At 40.6% G+C, this 12816-nt stretch overlaps 1 protein-coding gene across 2 annotated transcripts in view; it reads right to left on the bottom strand.

Moving 5' to 3' along the window:
* Window positions 1-8655, bottom strand: part of NEK9 (NIMA related kinase 9) — a 36257-nt gene extending 27602 nt beyond the window's left edge. For both annotated transcript variants that reach the window (XM_047737152.1, XM_047737153.1), the window contains exons 1-6: window positions 8283-8655; window positions 5863-6040; window positions 4086-4141; window positions 3474-3544; window positions 1991-2096; window positions 871-1002 (exon numbers count right to left, since the gene is read on the bottom strand). In XM_047737152.1, the coding sequence (XP_047593108.1) occupies window positions 871-1002; window positions 1991-2096; window positions 3474-3544; window positions 4086-4141; window positions 5863-6040; window positions 8283-8501 (762 nt within the window). In that variant the 5' untranslated portion in view covers window positions 8502-8655. The remainder of the gene's footprint in view (window positions 1-870; window positions 1003-1990; window positions 2097-3473; window positions 3545-4085; window positions 4142-5862; window positions 6041-8282) is intronic.
* Between the last annotated feature and the right edge of the window lie 4161 nt (window positions 8656-12816).

Here is a 12816-nt window from a genome sequence, read left to right as displayed (position 1 = left end):
GGGAGCCTGTTAGAAATGCAGAACATTGGGACTCTCTCCAGACCTACTGAAAAAAAGAGTCTGCATTTTAACAAGGTGCCCAGGTGTATGAAAGGTGCCTTCATACACCTGGGTGCCTACACAAGGTGCCTATGTGTAGGAAAGTTGGAGAAGCACTGCTTTACACTGGTCTTTACTTAGGAAGAAAAGAAAAAAGACTAAAAGGAATTTGTTGTCCATTGAACAGTAACAACCTCTAATATAAGAGTCAGTGTGTAATTTTTTTTTTTTAAGATTTTATTTATTTATTTGACAGAGAGAAATCACAAGTAGGCAGAGAGGCAGGCAGAGAGAGAGGAGGAAGCAGGCTCCCCGCCGAGCAGAAAGCCCGATGTGGGGCTTGAACCCAGGACCTGGGATCATGACCTGAGCCGAAGGCAGCGGCTTAACCCACTGAGCCACCCAGGCGCCCCCAGTGTGTAATTTTTTTATAAAAAAGGTCAAAACACTTAATGAGCATTACATAATTTGCCTTAGCTTAAAAAAAAAAAATGATGTAGCTGAAGCATAAGAAAAGAAATGGCTTATCTAAACTATAGCATTACATAGTGGATCCTAGAGGCAATTTCAAAATTATAGTCAACAAATTCAAGTACAATGCTCACAGCACCCGAGTAACATTATTTCAGTGGGGAACTGAAGTTAAAGATAAATCTGGTATACAGCATTTTAATAATACACTACACCAAGCCACTGCCTGAATACTTTGTCTGTCTGTTTGCCTATAGCTGATTTCTGATGAAGAAATCAGAAACTCAGGGATAAAGGAATTCGATTTTCTCAACCAAGTTATAACATTTGTAAGGACCAGGTGGGGATAATACAACTTACTGTAGCATCAAATGTTCTCTTTAATGTAAGCAGTTCAAAAATGACACAGCCTACTGCCCAGATATCAGACTTGAAATTGTATTTTACTCCTTGGCAGAGCTCTGGAGACATGTAATACGGAGTTCCCACAAGCTGAACGACAAAGAAAACAAACAAAGAATAACTTCATTTCTGAGGTAACTCTATTAATATTTCAATAACTGAAGTAAATTTCCCACAAACAGTGGTAACAACTAAAAGTTTTTTATGAGATGATGCCACTATGGGAGAAATCTTTTTTCTTATCAAATTCTTTCAAGGACAGAGTACTATGAAACCAGAAGAGTAATAATTGGGTTTTATAATTCCTAGAAGGATGAAATCACTGTCCTTAAAGAGGAACTTATGTCTACTCTTTACTAATGGTCTTTCTTAGGATCAAGTGAGAAGGGAGCCCTGCAGTTGAGATGGTGTATGGTACTAACATCAGATTGTTCTCTGCGCATCAGCCTTTATTTGTAACATAGGGCCGCTGAACCAGAAAAATTCAGAGGAAACACAAAAAGATATGTCCAACATCATAAGCTCAAATAAATACTAAATAAGAGCTAAACTGAAATCTATGAAAGATCCTAAACCAGAAAAAAATGGTAGAGCATTTCCCTGTTTTTATTTTTTTTAATAAATATTTTTATTTTTTTGAGAGAGACCAAGAGTGAGTGAGAGAGAGAGAGAGAGAGAATGAGCAGGGAGGAGGGGCAGAGGGAGAGGGGGAAGCAGACTCCCCACCAAGCAGGGAGCCCAATGGGGGACTCGATCCCAGACCAGGACCCGATCCAAAAGCAGACGCCCGACCAACTGAGCCACCCAGGTGCCCCATTTTCCTGTTTTTAGAAAGCAATGGAAAGGCTATGAGATCGGAGCTGTGATGTGGGCAATGACTCTTAAAAGAATACCTGAGCATGCGAATGCCTGTGAGTAAGCACAGGAAAAAGACTCCCGAAGACTTGCTTTACAAATATGGAGAACTTGCAAGAATACTGAGAAAGGTGTGTGAGATTTGGAGTGGTGTACATTTATATCTCAGAGTACTAGAAAGGAAAAGAAAAAAAAAATTAAGACAAGGGCAACATATACTTACCGTCTCAGCCATGGAATACTCAGAATTAAGTTTCTTGGCTAGGCCATAATCTCCAAGTTTTATTAGGTTTGCCTTAGTCAGAAAAATGTTTAATGTCTTTATATCTCTGGAAAAAAAAAAAGATATTGTATATTAAACTCCTACAGACAATTGTTTTGTTTCTTCCCCGACTCTGCCCAGAATTAGTACAGAATAAACTGAGTGGTTACCCTGTTCACACTGTTATGGGATCCCAAACAGTGGTCACCACTTTCCCATGTACTTTAACATTGAAAAGAGGATTTGGAGGAATGGAGTCAGAGAATTAACTTCATTCTCCAGGGCTTCGTAGCACAAGCATGTCTCCCACACCACTGAAGATGTTGGGAAAAACCGAGAGGGCCAGATGGAAAACACAGTGCCCCCAGGTAATCCTACAATTCCTGTAAGGTGCACTGCCTCTTCAATTACCATTTATGTCTTGAACTGGTTGGTATTAAAGCTTCAAATCTGTTAAGAAGAGGGAAGAGGCTCACACCCCAGCAGCAACATGACTAGGCTGTTTAGCTCACCTAAATAAAATCACTGGTTATTTTTCTAAAGATGAGTTGGTCATATGTAACACAAATAAACTGTGCCTGGTTTACACTCTGGGTTCCTTAAGATGTGGAAAAAACAGAATACTCTTTGAAACTTTTGAAAAGAAAATAATATGCAACTAGTAGCCATTCAATAGCTATTGAGAAGCACATGTTAACTGAAAGAGTAAGCCACCAACAAAAAAATACTGGTGAATCAACATTAATCTCTAGCAATGATCAATGACTCACTTAAGAAGGGTATAATGTGGAAATGTTCTAATAGTTCTTTCCTATAGCTAGAAATGAATAGAAAGCAGGTTCCCCCTCTGCCCTGCAAAGAGCTGGTAAAATTGTAAAATTAATTGTACAAACTAGCTTTTTATCTAAATTAAGACTCATTTATAAAATCAAAAATACTTGCCAATTATTATTGGTCATAGAAAACATTAACTGTGAATTCCAACCAATCTAATACCACTTCTCTTAGTGGCTTTTAGACTTTATTGATGAATTAATGAACTGAACTCTAAAACATCTCGTAAAGAAGTGACTGAGCAGTACTTAGCTACTGAGAGTCTTCCTAGATCACAAACATAATTTAACTTCAGGAAGTGAAGGTAACACCCGGCATTACTCACTCTTTCCTTCCTAAATTATATTAACGGAAAAGCCTTGCCTGCTTAACCAAAAATATAATAGTGCTGATGGGAGGTACCCAAGGTGGGGGTTAGATTGGTGGGGAGGAATCCATCCTGTATTTTTTTTTTTTTTTTACATAGGCCCCACATACACCCAACATGGAGCCCAACGCGGGGCTTGAATTCATGACCATGAGATCAAGACCTGAGCTGAAACAAGAGTTGGACGGTTAACCAACTGAGTCACCCAGGTGCCCCTCCGTCCCATATTCTTTCACTCATTACCTATGAAGGATTCCAGCTTTATGGATACAGCTCACTGCGGAAACAATCTGAAATAGGTACCACACCACCATCTATAGAAAAAATAAATAAATTATATTTGGATGGGAAAAAAAAAATTCCACTTAAATAAAGACACACACACCAAAACAAACAAACAAAGGAAGCTACAATCAGAGGTTATGATTCAACATGACCTGACATCTCTCGCTTGGAGGTTGAGTAGGCAAAGAAAAGTGGAAGGGGTAAAAATAAAAAGCAAGTCATCATAAAACAGTTCCAATGCCATTATAAAATATAGTATGGTGAAGCAGAGTTGTGGAAAGAAATCCAAGAAGAATGCAAAGGTATAGAAAACTGGGCATACCAGTCTGCAGTAATAGAACCGGGAAAGAAAGCCCATAGAGAATCATGATGTGGAGGTAAAGCGTTTAGGAAGCATCTATAGACAGCTTCCTTGTTAGAGGTTTCCTTTCTCATGAATAGCAACCAGAGCCTGGAAGGAGTCTGAACAAAAGGAAAAAAACACTCTTCATTGTTGGAAGAGTAAATACAGGCCTAGAATGCAAGAATCACAATACAATTCTAGCTTCCTTCCACAGAAGCATGAATTACCTCTTCCTCAAACAACTTGTCCTTCTGACGAAGGATTTTGTCATACAGGTTCCCTCCTACAATTAAACAAGAGAAAGGTGTGAAATGCTTCATAAAGATCAAAGCTTGGCTCCTGTAGCTACTAGGGTTTTAACAGCTGACACAAAAAAATGAATCTCTCTTGACTTTTTATAAAACCCTTCCTATCCTTCAAGGACTATATCCAAAGTCTTCTTCAAAGATTCCCCTCCCTAACAAATGAGGTTTGATGCAAAAATAGGAAGTACATTTTTAGAAAAGAGAAGAATAAAGGCCAATCCTATGTTATCCCAAGTAACAAAATACCTTGAATGTCCTCAAAATCAGAAGATTTTCTTCTCTAGAACTCTTTTTAAAGAAATCTGCAATGTTTCTGTAACAACTCTCTGATGTGACTATTAGAACATTTGGGCTATACCTGTGATGCAATGTTTTGTACATACAGGGGCATCTCATCAACAACTTCCTTTTTTACTACTTCACACTAAAAAGGTTTCCCATAATTTAGGGGACACCCTAGACTGTTTCCATTCATTACTCCCTTTACTCCTTTCTGCAGAGTAAGTCTGAATGTGCTTCTCCCTTGCCTTTATCAAGTAACAGACTACAAATGATCACCATTCATTTTACTTCGTCCTAAAACTATAACTCACACCTTAGTCCTGGCTCAGTTTCACAGCTTCATTTCCCCTGCAATTTAGTAACTCAGTGTTTCAACAAATCTACCATTTGTTCTAGTCCCTCCTAACCACAAAGGAAGTTAACTGCTTGAGGCTTCTGCTACTTCAGAAATCTCTAATATAGTCTTGTACATTTAGGGTTGATCAAAACCGGCAACAATCATAGTACACAAGAGACAAGACAAAAAGTTCGAAGTCTAAGAGCTTTCTCTTAGAGATTTAAGTGAAGGATATGCTGGGACTTCCTTAGCATGTAGCTTAAGAAAGGGCTTTGAGGGTTCTCCTATGTAACAAGGATAACAGCTAGTACAGTGTGTATTAAAGATTTGCTATACACCAAGTACTAAGCTGTGGGGTTTACATATTCATTTAATACAACCACCCTAGGAGACAGGTACTGTTATTAATAAACTCATATTAAGATGAGAAAGCTGAGGGACAGAGAAGTTTCTTGTGCAAAGTTACAGAGTTAAGAAGTAGTAGAGTTTGTGATATGGATTTAGAGTCTATATTCCTACGACTGAGCTAATACTGCTATCTTACAAGCAAAATGGTCCAAAGAAATCAGAGACCAAATAAATTAAGGCCATGAATTGCTATGTCATTTTCATTCAGCTTTGATCTTTGAACCACTTTTCAATTGGACAGCTCTGGCTGAGTCAATATAAATATCACTTACAAGATTTCATTAAATATTACATCAAGCAGTGCCAAGCCAGGCACTATGTTTCTAGTGCCTAATTGGATGTCTAACATTAATGCCTAAGTAAAGTCAATTCATGTGAAAAAACCTTGAAAAGTGAATGTAAAATTCAACTCAACAAATAATTTGAAGATGGAACTAGAAGCATAAGAGAGAATTTGAGTATGCAGGGGAAAATCCCTCCTCTTATTTCGTAAATCACTTAAAAATTCTCCAAAAACTCTTATCTTGAACTATCTGAACTATTTCTCTTAAACTAGAAATCTGTTTAAAGTTTTTAATCAACGTATATGCCTCTTATTTTCTTCTCCCTTTCAAGGTAAGTACAAGCACAACAATGTCTTGCCAGAGGAGGTCCCACTGAATTTTACCTTACCATTACAATATTCCAGCTCAATCAGCAGAGTGGTATTGTCCATGAAGTGATTGTAGTAGGCAATAATATTGTCATGCTGCAGCAACGCCAGAATAACAATCTCATTCAAGGCATCACGACGTTCCTTCTCTGACAGTCGGGTCAAATCAACTTCCTTCCACACAACCAATGAGTCATCCTACAACACAGTAATAGAGGTATCGTGCTTTCCTCTAGCCTGGCAGAGAATGAATCCACACCTTGATCTGTAAGCCTAGAAAAAAAAAACCTCCCAGATGGGCAGAGACTGACTCCTTTAATTTTTTCCTTTAAAGAAAACAGGAACAGAATTTAATGTTCTTTATACAATTGAGCATTGTCATTTACTACAGGATTAGGGAAAGTAAAGCACTAAGATACTGTGACATTGTTGCTACACTTACTTAATTTGCATGATGTCAATTCCAGGTAAAAATATGAGCTAGGGGTACATCTCAAAGATTTCTGTTGAAGGACATCATGACAAACTGCTACTAGCCATGATAAACACTGTAGTAGGGCGAGAATACTGGAGAAATGGAGAACTGGAGAGAGTAGTTACTTAGAGTTGACCATAGTTTCTTGTAAAATGGAAATATTAAACTTACCTCTACTTGTATAAATTTAGATTTCTCTATAGTGATTTCTATTTATGCTTTCTAGATAGAATAAGTCATGCCTGAGAGCTTAGAATTCACTTCCCTTACCTGCCCTATTTTGCATCTGTGTCTCCTACAACTTTTACATGTCATGTATTTTCCTTTATCCTGACAATTTATCTGCAGCTCCCAACATTCACTCCATTTTACAACACTCAAATTCTTTACTGATGCTGCTCTCCAGCCCAGGAGCATCCCCACCTAAATCACTCTCCCTATCCCTTAAAATGATTCTGCCAGGCCTTTTAGGGGGGTATCCTGATTAAACCTTCTACTGTGCATTTATCCAGTGCAATCCACTCCTTCATTTTCAGAACTCATACACTGATATGATATTTGTGCATCCTTTCTCATTTATATACACATACAACTTAAATGCTCTTTTCTTACTAACAGGGCTATCTTGTCTTCCCACTGATATTTAACCTTCTGGAGGGAAAGGGCTGCTTCTAATCAACCCTTTGTAAATTCACAAACCTAATAAACATTTGGTGATATAGATAATGCTATGCCAATTTTGGGAAGTGTAATCAAATTTAACATAAAACCAACCTCAATAATCAAGATCAACATGCTGGAAAGGCAACTCTGTTCTAGCCCAAGATTTACTTCTAATTGAAGTGTCAGGTGATTTAAATATACTGTCTTAGTTTCTTTAGTTATAAAACAGAAATAGCAATGCTCATCTCTTTTTCATGAGTACAAATAAGAAAAACAGATACTAACGGTAACCCTAAAATCATACATTAATGTTGCATTAAGATAAAAAACACCTGAAGATTCTTTTCTTACAACCACCCCTCTCCTCCATCTCTCAGCCTTAAAAGTATGCTAGCCTGGAACACACCCCAGAACTGCAGATGGATCACTTATGGATGAATCATCATCATCCAAAGTCAAGTTCAAGACTTTAGGGATCACATCCAAATGATGGCTAGTTTTTGGAAGTAGTCACCACTACAGGATTTCAGATCAGTGTTACGCTCTAAACTTGGGGGTCAGTGAGCCACGAATCTCTCCAAAGGATCTGTATATATGCAATAGGGGATGGGGGGAGGGTGGGATTATGTTTCCATCGGGTTTTCAAAGGAGTCCTTGCCTCCCGCCAACCCAAGTTAAGAAATAGTGGCTCAGAATATATCGAAAAGGTATCTCCCGTGCATAAACACTGATGAAGAAAGCAACGACGAACACACTGATCTTCCAGAAAAATCTCCAATTAAGTGTTCATACCTGAACTTAAAGATAACGGCAAAGACACGAAGTTGCCACTGACGTGGGAATTTTGAAGCTACGCCCCTCCTCTCCACCCCGACCTTGGAGAGCTATACACGTGAGAGGAAGTTTTGACAACACTTCACATTCGTATGCCACTTTAATTTACAGTTTGCAAAGTACCTTCGTTCGATCCTCAAAATTAAACTTAAAAAATCAAGGTTATTTTTTAGGATAGTTATCATTAACCCCAATGTACAGATGGGGAAACTAAAGCTCAGAGAAGGTCCAATGCCTTGCTCAGTTCCCCGGGTTCGACAGAAACGACCAGTCAGTAAAACCAGTGATCTACAATTTCCAGTGCAGGTGAGCTGGAAGAATGGAGAATACCCTGAGACATGCACCCTGCGGCCAGGCAAATCTAAGTGAGGCCGAGGATCGAGCCGCAGGCAAAGCCGGGACCCGGTCGGGGCTGGGAAGCTGGGCGGCGAAGGAGGGGCTGGGGCGGCCGGAGCCAGGGGCCGCTACCTCGGTGCGGCGGTACAGCGTGGCCTCCCCGAAGGCGCCGCGGCCCAGGATGCGGATAGGGATGTAGTGCAGCTCCTCCTGCTCCGCCGCGCCGCCGCCGGCTCGTGGCCCCGGGCCGGAGCTGGGCCCCGGGCCCGAGTCCCCGCCACCCCCGGACTCGCTCCCAAAGTCCGAGTTGATGGAATCGCAGTGTCGCTCGTACTCGCCCAGCACCGACATGGTGGCGGCTGCGGGACCGGCCTGCGTGTCCCCAGCGGCGCTGGCCGCACTACGCCTCTCTCGTTTCAGACGCCGGCCCGAGACTCCGTCAGCCCTGCAAACCCGCGAGGCTCCATGGTGGCTCCTTCCCCCTGACCCGGAACCAGTTCCGGGTGCTTCCGGCCCGGCGGGCTCTCCCTCCCGCCCCCAGCGCCCTCACCGCCTTCGCTCGCCCACTTGCTTAGTCTCGCGGTCCCGGCTTCCCTCCCTCCCACCGGCCGCTGTGCGGGACACGGAACCGGAGGTTTCAGGCTGCGGCAGGGGAGTCTCCTTCGGGTGTGTAGACCCCGCCCCCGATCCCTGGCCACGTTCCAAACAGCTTCGAGGTCCGGAGGTCGCCCAGTAGCTTTGTGGCGCCTGGCCTATCTCAAGGGAAGTGATTCCACGTTGAACAGTGCTCTTTGTTTAGTGAGAAACTGAAGATAACTCTAGTAATCGGAAATGCTTGCCTCCTGTCATCTCAGTCCGTGGGCCCAGTTATTGCTCCCAGAGCCACCCTAGGTCCCTTTTCTATGCAACTCCAAAAGTAATTCAAGTCAACTCTCCTTACACTCTTTTTCCAGGTTTAACATTCTCCTTCCGTGGGTATTTCCGCATCTTTGACCGTCTCATCTCATGCAACATTCTTTAAAGCACTAGGTGCCAGACAGTGTTTCTGTGGGTGGGAAAGCTACAGGAAGGTGTTCCTTACCTGCCAAGTCACTAAGAAAATTGTAATACAGTGAAAAAACATGTTCCATCAGTGACTGACCTTGGTCAACTTTACATCTCCAAGCTTTTTTTTTTTTTTTTTAAATCTGTAAAGCTGTAGGAACAGGACTAACATCACAGAGGTAACAGCTAACTTTTATTAAGTGTTATGTTCCTGACACTACGCTAAAGGTTTTCTTTCCTGGAGTCATCCCACTTAATCCTCGTATTATTTTCATTCTATAGAAGGAACGGAGATGACCCAGGTTAAGTCACCTGCTCAATGTTACACAGCTAGTAAGGAGAGCTGGGAGTCAAACCCAGAGAGCATGATGTTTTGGGACCAAGAGAAAGTTATGTGGCTGGAGGCCAGGGTATATGTGGTATAAAAGCAAAAAAGACAGGGCCTCAACTGTTAAGTTTGGCTTTCCTGTGGGCAATAAAAAATTATTCAAGATTTTTAAGCAGGGGAGCATATGATTAGTAACTGTGTGTCCCAATTTGCTGGGGAAGTCCCAGTTCACACCTTTCCCCCAGGAATAACAGAGCTTTATTTTGCTCAAGTGCCCAGCTCAGACAATAAACAATACAGTCACTTTACATAAGACCAAAGTTATATTTTACAAAGAACAATGTGGAGGACAAAGACTAGAGGCAAGGAGACCAGTTAAGGGGCAATTTATATTCTAAGAAAAGAAGAGGCACTGAAGTATTTATCAGTGTGAGTAGAAAGGAAGTCCAGATTTGAGAAATCCATCTGAAGAACATTTTTTTAAAACTTTTTAAAAACATTTCATTATTTTACCTGAGGAGATAGGGACAGAAAGCATGAGTAGGGGAGGGGAAGGGGGACAAGATAGCTCCCCACCAAGCAGGGAGCCTGATGCAGGCCTTGATTCCAGGACCCCAGGATCATGACCTGAGCCCAAGGCAGACACTTAACAGACTGAGCCACCCAGGCGCCCCATCTGAGGAACATCTAGAACTTTGTGATCAGTTGAGATGTGGTTGATGAAATAAGTGTGAAGATTCACTTTGTGATTTTTCATGAGGTGGACAGTGATAGCAAGCAGAGGATGAAGATACCTGGTAGAATGGGATAGGGGAGTTGTGAAGGATGAGCTCACACTCCTACCTATGACCTCTCTAGAGCTCATCAGTGACCCTTGTAAGGTATGATACCCTACACTCTGCATAACATTCCACACTAGCTCTGAATAGGAGAGCACAAGGGACTTCTGTCTCCCTTGATCTGGGTGGAATACTTCTATTAGTATACTAGCCTTTGTAACAATAGTCTGCTTATACCATACTTGTACTTTACGAAGCTTCTTTTCCACATCCAAAGCAATCCAAGGTAACACAGCTCTTCCACTAGATCACATCACTTATCTGCAAAGCTTGAAAATACTGATGTCTTGTTATGTTCTTTATTGACTATCTCCATTCATTAGAATGTAAGCTTCACAAGAGCCTGGATTTTGTACTCATTTACAACTATGTATCAATTCCTAGAAAAGTGCTTGCTGTTAAAAGCTTAAAAATTATTTGATGGTGGGGCACCTGGGTGGCTCAGTGGGTTAAGCCTCTGCCTTCAGCTCAGGTCATGATCTCAGGGTCTTGGGATCGAGCCCCACATTGGACTCTCTGCTTGGTGGGCAGCCTGCTTCCTTCTCTCTCTCTGCCTGCCTCTCTGCCTACTTGCAATCTCTGTCAAATAAATAAATAAAATCTAAAAAAATAAATAAAAATTATTTGATGGATAAATATTGGGTCATTATCACCTCTGTATAGAACATTTTTTAAACCTAAATGCAAGCCCAACTGATAATCCCTGTCATATTTCATTATGTTGGTTTCATTCCAGTATGCCGGATTATATAGATATTTGTAAATTTCTCAATTAATTCATTCAACAAACACTGAATACCAACTTGTGCCAGGTGCTGAGTTACAACAGAAAACAAAAATAGCGTGGTTCCTACTCTCATGGAGCTTACAGTCCATATAACGAGTAAGTAGGCAATTACAACTTTTCTGTGCTATAGTAAGTATAAGCTCCCAGAAAGGAATTTAGGAGGGGCATCTTTCCAAGCCAGACTTGCTGGGTTGATGAAGGCTTCCTGGAGAAATATACAAAATGTTAAGTCAGTGATGGCTAAACAAAGTAGGGAGATCATTCTGGATAGAGGCCATTTCAGTTACCTCCTCCTATTCATTACAAGGCACTTTGAGGATAGGTATTGCTTCTTATTTATCTGAGTCTTCTCCAGATTTAACTCAGCATATTAAACAGAATATATGTTCAATAAATGTGGGTTTGTTTGTTGTTTTTTTCAGTTAAAAGAATGGAAAAAGTAATCACTTAAAATCGAGAGTAAAGAGGTTTCAGCCACAGCTTTTTCATTTTATTCTGGCATCTTTGCCATGAGGAATGATAGTTTTCTGTAGCTTTGTTAGCCTGGTATTACAAATTGTTTTAGTTATAATGCATAGATACAAGCTTAAGAGACAAATGTCCTGTTCTCTTAGAGAGTATGGAACAGAAACACTCGTGCTCAGTTCTTCATTATACTCGATATAAATGAAACTAAACATCTGGCCTTTGAATATTCATAAATCCAGAAGTACTGAACATTCTAAAGGTATAACTGATTTCAGACTGCCTTTGGACAAAAACGGATATATGTTGTATTTTAACAAGTAAACAGGATGCTATGTAACAGAAGTTCCAGGTTGTGAATGGCAGATCCCTGGGGCCACAGAGTCACCGTAAAGATGAAAAAGTCTACCAAAGTACCAAGCGAAGTCTGTACCTTCACTTTCCAATATTAGCCTCTAGCTACATACAGCTATTAAACACCTGAATTGCAGCTAGTCTGAATGCAGATGTGCTGTAGCTGTAAAATGCATAATGGACTTCAAAGACTTTATATGAGAGAAAGAAAGAAAAATACTCGCAGGGTGTCTGGGTGGCTCAGTCGGTTGGGTGCCTTACTTCAGCTTGGGTTATGGTCTTGGAGTCCTGGGATCCAGCCCCATATTGGGCTCCCTGCTCCTTGGGGAGTCTGCTTCTCCCTCTCCCTCTGCCATTCCCGCTGTTTGTGCTCTATGTCAAATAAATAAAATCTTAAAAAAAATAAAATAAAATATTCGTTAATCATTTTTATATTGACTGTATGTTGAAATGCTCTTTTGGATATGTTAGACTATATTATTAAAACTAATTTTGCCTGTTTCTTTTCACTTCACTGTGATACTAGAAAATTTAAAACTATACATGGGTGTATGTTATGTGCGATACCACTACAGCAGACTGAATAATTAATATGCCAAACACATACTACCATTTAACAAGCATATAATACTGCTGAGATGATTAAGTTCATTTAAAAGTTTGGCTGAATTCGTTCACCGTTTATGTTCTGTAAAAGTAAATCATCAGTGAGAAATAAGACATTTTTGATATTAAAGGTTATATTCAAATTTGGGAATCCCTACTTTATAGACCATAGATTCACTGACAAATTATCTACTTTTTGGAGGACTGGAGGTTGAGGGTAAATAAGATGCCAGCCTTCAGGTT

This window comes from Lutra lutra, chromosome 7, assembly GCF_902655055.1.
Source record: "Lutra lutra chromosome 7, mLutLut1.2, whole genome shotgun sequence".
Lineage (NCBI taxonomy): Eukaryota > Metazoa > Chordata > Mammalia > Carnivora > Mustelidae > Lutra > Lutra lutra.
This window is presented reverse-complemented; position numbering and strand designations above follow the sequence as displayed.